This window comes from Gracilinanus agilis, chromosome 2 (genome assembly GCF_016433145.1).
Source record: "Gracilinanus agilis isolate LMUSP501 chromosome 2, AgileGrace, whole genome shotgun sequence".
Classification (NCBI taxonomy): domain Eukaryota; kingdom Metazoa; phylum Chordata; class Mammalia; order Didelphimorphia; family Didelphidae; genus Gracilinanus; species Gracilinanus agilis.
Genome location: NC_058131.1, coordinates 338492254 through 338504068, shown reverse-complemented (window position 1 = coordinate 338504068; position 11815 = coordinate 338492254). Strand labels below are relative to the sequence as shown.

Below are 11815 nucleotides of genomic sequence, written 5' to 3'. Positions count from 1 at the left end.
ACAGTGATCTCTCCTCCTCTGTTATCACACACCCTCTCTACCACAGTCTAGCACTTGACTTTAGAGTGTCCTGGACTGTTTTCTTTGATTGTTTCTTGAGTACTCATTAATCTGCTCTCTCCAACTGGATTATGAGCTTCTTGAAGGCAAGGGCTCTACTCTCTGCATTGCACCTAGTAAGCACTTGATCAATGCACTGATTTTATTTAATGTCATCACAATGGTCTCCTGCCCCACTGTTCTTTCTGTTCCCCCAAGCCCCTCCATAGTTATGGAAGAGACAGGATTCTCAGTCCCCAAATTGTGTTCCACAGAGTTGCTTCTTGTCCCAGCTCCCAGGTGGGAAGAATTTCATGAGACTCAAGCTCTCAGGCTCTCTCCATCTACCTTTGTTTCTGTAACATGGCTGCCAAGAAGTCCTGTAGCACCATCTGTTTGTGGTAGCAGCTGTCCATCAAGATGCTGTCTAGTTGACGTCTAGATAGGGCCTCATGATCCTCTTCCCCTCGATTGCCCTGCCTGCTTTCATTGGGAAGAAAAAGCCAATGTCTGTTAGGATCCTAGATCTAAAGCCAAGAGGGACATCAGAGGATATGTAGTCCAACCTGTCCCTCTCACGTCTCCTCATTTTACAGTGAACGAAACTGAGGCCCAGGGAAGGGAAAGGCCTTGCCTAACACACAGAGGGTCAGCATCATAGGCAAGACCTGAACCCAGGCTCTTTGACTCTAGAGCTAGCACTGTTTCCACTGTATCACACTATCTCCCAGTGAGAAATGCTGCCTTCTTGTGCCAGGGTTGGCTTGAAAATGTCAGCCATTGTGCACGATGGGTGAGAGTAGATCAAGGGGAAAATCCCTGTTGCTTAGGTGATGTGTCCAAGACAGATCTCAACCCATGTTTCCAGCCTTTGGTGGAGCCAAGAACCTGGTCAGAATATTGCCTTCTCCCTCCATTTGGCCTGGTACTGGCTAGGCTGAACCCAAGAACTGGGCTCTCAAAGCTCATCTCTTCCAAGAGGCTTGGCCTGCTGACTCCAGCCCACACCTTTCTCTCCCTTTGCCACCTTTTGCCTTTTGCTCCCCATTTCTCCCCCTGGTAGCTGTGCCACCAAATCAGAGGCCAGGCCCTGAAAGACATGGCAAGGAGTACAAGGAAGCGTGGTTGGAGGGGCTGGCCCAGAAGAGTGGCCACACATAAGGACCTCCATGCTCTCAGGGAGGGCATTTTGAAGCTAAAAACAGTGCATAAGGCATAGGCCCTGCTTGAAAGAAGCTTACAATCTAACATCAAAGAGTCATTTTAACACATTTTTATTTTTAGCCTAGCCCTTACAGTTCTTAATTTTGATTCTAAAACAGAAGGTTCAAAAGAAGTGTTCCCCTAACAACTAGATTGCAAATCTGGCCTCAGACACTTCTTAGATGTGTGACCCTGGGCAAGTCACTTAGCCCCCAGTGCCTAGCCCTTACCCCCTTCTGCCTGCCCTTACTGCTCTTCTGCCTTAGTACACAGTATTGATTCTAAGATGGAAGGAAAGGGTTTAAAAAACAAAGTAGGTTATAAGTTGGGAATTTTATAAATAACGTTAATTGGAATATATAAACAATAAGTGAAATGAATGAAGTGCATTTATGAGGCATCTACTGTATGCCAAGAAATGTGTTAACACAAGGGAGATAAAATCAAAGTGAAGACAGTACCTGCCCTCAAGGAGCTTACATTCTAATTAAAGCCCTGTTCTCTTACCTTTCTGCCATAGTGACTAGCACAGAGCTGCCATATATAATGGAAACTTATGAAAGGCTTATTTATAGTTAAAGGAAGGCTTGACTCTGAATTCCTTAGAGAAGCTTATTATGAAAAGGTCTAGAAAGAGGATGGGTGGACTAGGTCCCCAAACTCCCAGAGCAGCAGGAGCTAGACCATGCAACCACTCCAGTATTTTTACCAAGAAAACACCAGATGGGACCACAAAGAGTTGGACACGACAACAACCAAGCTAGACCAACATTAGATCTAAGGTGGTTGGCCTAAGAGAATAATTTATACAGTAACAACAAAACTGTAAAACCTAACAACTGTAGACAGCTAGGTAGCTCAAGGGATAGAGATCAAGGCCCGGAGGCAGGAGGTCCTGGGTTCAAATATGGCCTCAGATACTTCCTAACTGTGTAACCCTGGTCAAGCCACTCAACCTCCATTGCCTAGTCTTACTGTTCTTTTTTTTAAACCCTTCACTTCCATCTTGGAATCAATACTGTGTATTGGTTCCAAGGCAGAAGAGTGGTAAGGGTAGGCAATGGGGGTTAAGTGACTTGTCCAGGGTCACACAGCTGGGAAGTATCTGAGGCCAGATTTGAACCCAGGACCTCCTGTCTCTGGGCCTGACTCTCAATCCACTGAGCCATCCAGCTGGCCCTGCTTACTGTTCTTCTGCCTTAGAATCAATATTGGTTCTAGGACAGAAGGCAAGGGTTTAAAAAACAACCCACCCCTCCACCCAACACCCTAGAAAGACTTAGGGACTCTGATCCACACAAGCACCTGCCACAATTCCAGAGGACTCAATGACACAAATTGCCCATCCCCAGATCGGAAGGTGATGAACTCAGAGGGCAGACTGAAACCTATTTTTCTTTGACATAGTGTGAGAAATTTTTTTGTTTGACTATACATGTTTGAAGTGCGTTGTGTTTTTATTGCTTTCCCAATAGGAGGAAAGGGGAAGTTTGGAAAGAAAGAATTCAAAGCCAAAAATAAAACAAAATTGGAGTAAAAAATAAAGTGAATTAAAAAAAATAAAGAGGTAGAAATAGACCATCAAAAGCCTCACCTAGAGGCTTGCTTACCCCAGTCGCTTGCCCATAATAGCCTGTAAGAATTTCCGAGCTGAAATCTGGCCCAAGACTTTCCTGTAGCTGTTGGTAAAGATGGCATCCGCGTGGCGTTGTGTCCTACAACAAAAGAGTCTAGTCAGAGCACAGGGGCCATTAGGGGATGGGACGTCAAGGCAGAAGAATGTAGGGTCACCTTTTCTCTGCAGGGTCCCTCAGGATGCCCTCCTCCTGTTCTTCCATGGAGAGATTATGGCTCTGTGCTGGGCTGCTGCCTCGGAAAAGCTGAAAGCTCATCTCCTTTCCTGAAACAGGCAGTGGATTGTACCTGGAGGGAGACAAACTCAGCCAATGCCAGTCAGGGAGTGTGGGTCACCAGACGGGCTAATTCTGTGTCCATGCTGCATAAATTAATGGATTTAGAACTAGAGAAAACATTGGAGGGTATCTAGTCCAACTCCCTCACTTTTCAGATGAGGAAACAAGATGGCTCCTGTGCAGCCATCATCAGAACCACTGACAGCTGGGCCTCTCCTTCCGGAGACATGAGTTCTTGGGTATAAAAGGCTGAGGAGGCAGCTGGGTAGCCCAGTGGATTGAGAGCCAGGCCTAGAAAGGGGAAGCCTTAGGTTCAAATCTGACCTCAGACACTTCCCAGCTGGGTGACCCTGGGCAAGTCACTTGACCCCCATTGCCCACCCTTACCACTCTTCTACCTTAGAACCAATACATTTTTGGTTCTAAGGCAGAAGGTAAGGATTTAAAAAAAAATAAGGTCTGGTTGAATAATTAGTGCCCGGGGCTTGGGGAGAAAGAGGGAAATTGTCTATAGTTGACATTGGGTGGCAGGTAGAGGTTGTCAAAGAGGCCTTGATCAGTACTAAAATAGGCAAGAGGTCTCAGATTTGGAGTGAGGAAAGCTGGAAGAGCAGAAACTTGTTTAACTGGAGGCTGGAAGTATAAGGGAGGGATGGTAGAGGGCCAAATGGGACCTTGGGGTCAGGAATAGTAAAGGCAATGTATAACCATTTGGTATATTTCCAATGACTATTCATTTATAGGATTTCAAGCTAAAAGAGACCTTAGAGAGCATCTAATCCAAATCTCTTGAGAGATGAGAAAACCAACACCTACCTAGAGAGATTAAATGACTTGCTCTAGGTCACAGAGGTAATTAGAACTGGGATTCAAACCCAGGACTTCTGATTTATTAGTCTGATGCTCTTTGATCTTTACAAAAATCCCATGAAGCAGAGAGGAAGATAGTATCACCTTTTATAGTATCACTTTCAATTTTCAAAGGAGGAGACTAAGGCCTATAAAAGACCAAGGTCACATACCTAGCAAGGGGCTAAGATGGCACTAGAACCCAGGCCTCCTGACTTTCTGTCCCATTTTTTCTCAACTGTACTATGACACTTTTTTTTAAGCACCTAAAAAGGATAGGGCCATCCCGTTGACAAAATCATAAAAGATGATCAGAACTGATCTTTGGTGCCCTTCCCATTTTCCCTGTCTGTGTATACTTCCCCTTCCTAAGGAAAAAAAAACTCTAGGACCAAATGGATTTGCAAGTAAATTCTACCAAATGTTTAAAGGACAATTAATCCCAATACTATATAAACTATTTGAAAAAATACAAGAAGGAGTCCTACCAAATTCCTTCTATGACACGAATGTGGTTTTAATACTTAAACCAGGGAGAACAAAGTGGTCAAAAAACTTATAAGCTGTATGACCTTGGGCAAGCCATTTAATCCCTAGGCCTAGCCCTTACTACTCTTCTGCCTTAGAATCAATACTTAGTGTTGATTCTAAGATAGAAGGTAAAGGTTTGTTTTTTAAAAAGAAAGAGGGATAGCTGGGTAGCTCAGTGGATTGAGAGCCAGGCCTAGAGACAGGAGATCCTAGTTAAAATCTGTCCTCATATACTTCCTAGCTGGGTGAACCTGCACAAGTCACATAAACCCCATTGCCTAGCCCTTACTGCTCTTTTGCCTTGGAACCAATACACAGTATTGATTCTAAGATGGAAGGTAAGGGTTGAGAGAAAGAAAGAAAAGGAGAAAGGAAGGAGGAAGGAAACTATTAATTTTTCTAACAATGTTGATGTAAAAATTTTAAATAAATATTAGTAAAGAGATTACTGCAATGTCAAAAATATCACAAATACAACTAAGTGAATTTAAATCAAAGTGGGAATCATCCAAACAATTTGGTACTGGATAAGAAATAAAGGTCTTGCTCAATGGAATAGATTAGGCATATAAATATGCAGAAGTTAAGTGACCATAGTAACGATGTTTGATAAACCCAAAGATCCAAGCTACTGGGACAAGAATTTATTATTTAACAAAAACTGCTGAGAAAACAGGAAAGCAATTTGGCAAAAACTAGGAATAGACCAATATTTCCCACTGTATATCAGGACAAGTTCAAAATGGGTACCTGATTAAGACATACAGATACAGAAGATTATAGGAGGTAAAATGGATAATTTTTGGTAACATGAAATTTAAAAGATTTTACACAAACAAATCCAATGCAGCCAAAATGAGAAGGAAAGCAGGAAATGTGTGGAAATTTTTTTACAAGTTTCTAAGATTAAGATCTCATTTCTCAAATAACTGAGCCAAATCTATAAAAATAAGAGCTATTTTCCAATTGATAAAGCACTAGAAGATAAGAACAGTTTTTGATAAATGAAATCAAAGCTATCAATAGTAATTTTAAAGTGCTCTAAATCACTAATAACTAGAAAATGCAAATCAAAACAATTCTGAGATACCAACCCCTATCTATCTGACTGGAGAACATGACAGAAAAGAAAAATAACAATTGCCGGAGGGATTGTGGAAAAATAGGAACACTGGCACATTCTTTGGTAGTTGTAATGTAGTCCAACCATTCTGGAGGACAATTTGAAATTATGCACAAAGTGCTATAAAATTGTATATTCTTTGACTCAATAATACCACTATTAGTTCTGTATCTCAAAGAGATCAAAGAAAAAGAAAATCTACTTATATGTACAAAAATATTTATAGCAGCTCTTTTTGTACTGGCAAAAATCTAAAACTGAGGGGTTGCCTAACAATTGAGAAATGGTTGAACAAATTATGATATATGAATGTAATAGAATAGTATTGTGCTATGAGAAATGACAAGAAGGATTGTTTCAGAAAAACTAGGAAGACTTATACGAGTTGATGCAAAATGAAATGATCAGAATTAGGGGAACAGGGGCAGCTGGGTAGCTCAGTGGAGTGAGAGTCAGGCCTAGAGACAGGAGGTCCTAGGTTCAAACCCGGCCTCAGCCACTTCCCAGCTGTATGACCCTGGGCAAGTCACTTGACCCCCATTGCCCACCCTTACCAATCTTCCACCTATGAGACAATACACCGAAGTACAAGGGTTTAAAAAAAAAAAAGAATTAGGGGAACATTGTATCATAACAATAATCAACTATGATTGCAATGCAACTAATCAATGCAATGAACTCACAATTCTGAAGGACTCCTATGAAAAATGCTATCTACCTCTAGAGAGAGAATTGATGATCTCTGAGTACAAAGTGAAACATTTTCTTTCACTTTCTTTTTCTTTCTTAATATGGCTAATGCAGAAATGTGTTTTACATGATTCCATATATATATAATGGATATCATATTTCTTGCCTCCTCAATGGATAGGCAGGGGCTAACTGAGGGAGAATTTGGGATTGGAAATAAAGATTAACAATAAATAAAATAAGGAGCAGCTAGGTAGCACAACTCCAGGCCTGGAGTTGGGAGGACCAGGATTCATTTCTGGCCTCAGACATTTTCTATCTGTGTGACCCTGTTCAAGTCACTTAACACCAATTGCTTAGCCCTTACTGCTCTTTTGTTTTAGAATTGATATCAAGACATATAAAGACATATAAGTCAAATGTACAGGAGTACAAGTCATGATTGACAAATGATTAAAGGCTATCAATTGGCAGTTTTCAGATGAAGAAATCAAAGTCATCAATAAACAGATGAACAATATTCTAAATTCCTCTTAATTAGAGAGATGCAAATTAAAACAACTCTAAGGTACCACCTTACACTTATCATATTGGCCAACATAATAGAAAAGAAAAATTATAAATGTTGGAGGGAATGTGGCAAAATTTGGACACTAATGCATTGCTGGTGGAGTTGTGCATTGGTCCAACCATTCTGGAGGGCAATTTGGAACTGTACCCAAAGGACTATAAAAGAATGCCTGCCCTTTGATCCAGTTATACCACTTCACTACTCAGTCTGTATCCCAAAGATGTTTTTAAAATGGGAAAGGGTCTGTTAGTACAAAAATACTTACAGCTGCTCTTTTTGTGGTGGCAAAGAATTGGAAACTAAAGGAATGTCCCTCAATTGAGGAATGGCTAAACAAATTGTGTTATATGATGGTGGAATATTATTGTACTGTAAGGAATGATGAACAGGATGATTTCATAAAGAGCTGAAAAGACCTTCATGAACTGATGCAGAGTGAAATAAAAGGAACCAAGAGAACATTATACATAGTAACAGCAATATTGTGAAATAATCAACTGTGATAGACTTAGCTATTTTCAACAATACAAAGATCCAAGACAATTCTGGGGGACATATGACAAAGAATTCTATCCACCTCCAGAGAAAGAACTGTTGGAGTAGGAATGCAGATGAAAACATATGAGTTATTATTTGTTTATTCGGGTATATGTTTTGGGGTTTTGGTTTTATAAGATTACTCACTTACAAAAATGAATAACATGGAAATATGTTTTGCGTGATAATACATATATAACCCAGATTGAATTGCTTACCAGCTCTAGGAGGAAGGAGGGAAGAAGGGAGGGAGACAATTTGGATCATATGCCTTCAGAAAACGCACACTGAAATTTGTTAATAAAATAATATAAATTTTTTAAAAGAATTGATACCAAGACAGAAGGTAAAGGTTTTAGAAAAGGAATAATAAAATTTTAAAATCTCTAAAAACAAAATCACTAGTATATATTACCCAGATTTTTGTTTTTGTTGTTGTTGTTATTTAGTTTTTTAGTTTTTAGCCTCATATTCTTGGACAATTCATGGGTCCATATCACTGGGGAGCTTATAAAATGAGTTATAATGCTCAAATTTGTCTCTGTGTGTAAAGCAAATTTTATAAGCTACCTGAGATATTCATTTGCAGTCCAGAATGGAGCCCAAGAATGGCATTTCAACATGGTGTTCAGAGTAACTGGGTTTGAAACTCTGGTAAAGGATTATAGAATTTGTTTTTCTAGCTCTTCATGTTATACCCCCAAAAAGTTCCTTTTGTTGTTTCTGTAGAGGCTAGCAATAAACTGTCTTTTAAAGATATATACCAAAAAAAAAAAAAAAAAGGAAGAGGGAAGGGTTTATGGGAAAAGATAATGATTTTTTGGAGGTTCAAATCCTGTCTTTCTACCTGTGTGATTTTGGGTAATTCACTTAATTTCTTTGGGCCTCAGTTTCTACACCTGTAAAATCAACAATTAAACTAGATGACTTTACAGCTCTAGATCTATAAACCATTCCAAACTGAGACCCAGAGGGGTTAAATGACTTACCCAAGGCCACATAGGTAGGAAGTAGCCTTCAAACACAAATCCTCTAATACCAGTCAAAGTTGCCCTTTAACATTCTACCTGCCTTCTTTATAAAAACTAGGGAATGGAACTAGATGCCCTTTGAGATCTACTCTACTTCTCAAACCAAATCCTGTTTTATTTCCCATGATCCTGCAGTCTCTTGCTTCAGAGTCCAGGAAAACAAAAAAGATTTGTTGAGGACAGCTGAGATAAACTTTCCTCTAGGTGTCTTATGACTTATTGTAAGAATCACATTCAGATGCAAATAAGTCTGGTTAGTTTTGGTTTGGTTTATTCCAGTTAGGTTCTAGCACCTTCTTAGCTGAGTCTCTTGATATTGCCAACAATCAAGGAGGAGAAGGAGGAGGCAAGGTAAAAGGATGGGGCTTACCTGAGTGTTGGGTAGAGTGGGGAGCAGTGAGAGCAGGTGATGAGGTGAAGAACCATAAGCAATCCCACCCTGGTCTGCATGCTTTATACTCTAGGAGGCACCTGGGAAGAAAACAATCCAGTGGTTTGGACACAGGCAGCAGCAGCAACAAATGTTTTCTGAATACCTGGGTTCTGTGCCATCCAGAATTTAAGGGAAGGGTCTGAAGAGATGCTCTGTCCTAGAGGAGCTCAGTCTAAGACACCTCAGTCCATCGAACCAGCCATCCACCAAGATGCTCTCCTCTCTCCCTTTACCTGGACTATATCTCCAGAGATTTAGTCCCCTCTTTCAACTAATCCGTCTTTCTGGCTCCAAACTGTGCTTTACCCCCCATCCAACTATCCCTTAGGGGTCCAGGCCCTATCTTGGTATCTTGCCATCTGTGATTTCCCCAAACCAAAACTCTTGACCCCCACTCTTATATGTGTCATCTCCCCCTATTGGAATATAAGGTCTTTGAGGGCAGGGATGTGTCACTTTTGTATTTATAGCTTTAGCACCTAGCAAAATACCATCATAATCGCTTAATGAATGCTTTTGTTTTTTATTCAGTCACCTTGAAGCTTTAGGGTGAGAAGGTGGAAGGAATAATCAGCTGGAAGGTAAAAAGAAGATCTAAAAATGACTAGGTTCTATAGCCACAACAATTCTACCTCTGGCTGTCCTATTGCTGAGTGAAGACCGCTATGTAGTATACAGTATTGGGAAGAACTCTAGTGTTGGCATCAGAAGATAGAATCCTGCCTCTGCCACTCACTTCCCTGGGTCTCAGTTTCCTCATCTGTAAAATGAAGGGGTTGAATTCAGTGACCTTCAGCTCAATGTCTTTGATTTTTGCTATGTGTTTCTAACTGATGACGATTACAAACGAGGCCTACTACCCTCTAATTTTAGTGCTCTGGGGCAATGCTCTAGAATCAGGACTCTGGAAAGACTTCAGAGATTATCCAATACAGCTTCCTACACGATGAAGGAATTGACTTTACAGATATCCTTGACAATTCAGTTTGGCAAACATCTATTACTAAGAGCTGAGTCTGTTTAAGATAGCATGGGGTTGGAGGGGTAGCAGCTATGTGGCTCAGTGGATTGAGAACCAGGCCTAGAGATGGGAAGTTCAAATCTGTCCTCAGACACATCTGGGCAAGTCACTTAACCCCCATTGCCTAGCCTTTACCCCTCTTCTGCCTCAGAACCAATACATGGTATTGATTCCAAGATAGAAAGTAAGGGTTAAAAAAAAAAAAGACAGCATGGCATAATGGTTATAGGAGCTGTTCTTAGGGTCAGAAAGATCTGGTTCAGGCTCTGTGACTTGTCAGGCTGGGCAAATCACCATCTTTCAGTATTCCAGCCAAGTCTCTAAGGTTATTTCAGAGAAAAAGCCTAGCTGCATGAAAAGAAAAAGTTCCTTATGGAGAGCTCCCTGAATCAATGAAATCTCAGACCCTGCAAAAAAAATGTGTAAGACCCTACTAGATACTGGGGACACACACAAAAAATTTTAAGTTTCTGTCCTTAGGGAACTTACGTTCAACAGGATGGGATAAATATAAATAGAGAGGACAGCACTAAAAACAGGACATAGAGAGGAATAGAGAGGACGACACTAAAAGCAAAATTCTAAGAAGCTTCCCAGAGGAGGTACCAGTCTGGTGATCTTGGAAGGAAGATAAGGGTGCTGAGGGGATAGCACATTTACCCACAACCCAGACAACTTGTTCAAAATGACAGAAGAGTGAACATCTCCACTGATGGGGAGCCCACTTTCTCACAAAGCAGCCAATTCCAAAAGTTCTGATTGATAGAAAAATGTTCTTCCTTATTATGACCTCCTCTGTATAACAACATATAACTCCCTATGACTTATGCCTGCTGATCTCAATTCTATCCTCTGAAGCCATGGTGGCTAAAGCTTGCTCTTTCCTCCCTGTGTTACAGGAGCATCCTCTATTATATTTCTGTCGTCTTACTTTCACAGCAAGGAATGATGATCCTGAAATACTGACAAATTAATTTCCTTTGCTGCTAATGCTTAAAGTATAACCATGCCCTGCAGACTCTGAAAGAATCAAAGAAATGACTCTCAAATGGCAGAATTTCAGACATCAACAAGTGGTGAGACAGAGTGATCCTTCTCAGTCAGTCCATTCAGTTGTGCTCAACACTTTGTGACCTCATTGGGATTTTCTCAGCAGAAATATTGGAATGGTTTCCCATTTCCTTCTCCAGCTCATTACACAGATAGGGAAACTGTGGTAAACAAGGTTAAGTGATTTGCCCAGGGTCACACAGCTAAGAAGTGTCTGAGAGGTTCCCCTAAAGTCATCAGCAGTTGTTTTATCTGACAGTGTATGAGACCAGTCCCAGCTACTCTACCCAAATGAGAGAGGAGGTGTATTCTCATGTCCATCTTCTCTGGGAGAAGTAGAAAAGGGAGGAGGGAGACATTTCTCTCTAGAAGTCTGCTATTTGGGGCTGACTTGGCAGAATGATTCAATAGATTCTATAATTACCCTTAATGTAGTTCCATTGACACTTTGTGGTACCTGCTGCGTGACTACTCTGCCACAACATAGAAAAGGCACCCTATAATTAGCGGAATGGCTGTCATCAGGGGAATTATCTGGCCTTGGCCAATTTGCCTCCCTTCCTCTAGAGAGGAATCAGACTAAAGATTTCCTGTCTGAGCTCCCTGGGAAAGGCCAGTGCCACTAGCATTTTGTGCCCTCCCCACCCCTGCTTTTAGAACCTCAGCTCATGGCCCTCCTCACTCACTGACTTGGCACTCCTGCCAAACTGGACTCTTCACCCTTCGTCCCACTCCCACACACACGTGCTATTTCCCATTACTGGGGACACTATTTCCAATGCCTAAGATGTCCTCCTCAGCCTAAATCCTCCTTTTGAAATCTT

The 11815-nt window shown here is 41.0% G+C and overlaps 1 protein-coding gene across 1 annotated transcript; it reads right to left on the bottom strand.

Annotated features, from left to right (window-relative positions):
• Positions 1-383: 383 nt before the first annotated feature.
• GHRH (growth hormone releasing hormone) lies at positions 384-8937 on the bottom strand. The gene is made up of 5 exons (XM_044659794.1): positions 8858-8937; positions 3034-3165; positions 2853-2957; positions 2164-2166; positions 384-522 (listed from the first exon to the last, which is right to left on the bottom strand). The coding sequence occupies exons 1-5, from the start codon at positions 8935-8937 to the stop codon at positions 384-386; spliced, it is 459 nt and encodes a 152-aa protein (XP_044515729.1).
• Between the last annotated feature and the right edge of the window lie 2878 nt (positions 8938-11815).

Excerpts from the sequence above, each read along its gene's own strand:
- GHRH (XM_044659794.1), bottom strand. The coding sequence starts at position 8,937 with ATGCAGACCAGGGTGGGATTGCTTATGGTTCTTCACCTCATCACCTGC. Across the intron at positions 3,166-8,857 it reads CCACTCTACCCAACACTCAG|GTACAATCCACTGCCTGTTT; the intron begins GTAAGCCCCATC and ends GTCTCCCTCCAG. Across the intron at positions 2,958-3,033 it reads AGGGACCCTGCAGAGAAAAG|GACACAACGCCACGCGGATG; the intron begins GTGACCCTACAT and ends CTTTTGTTGTAG.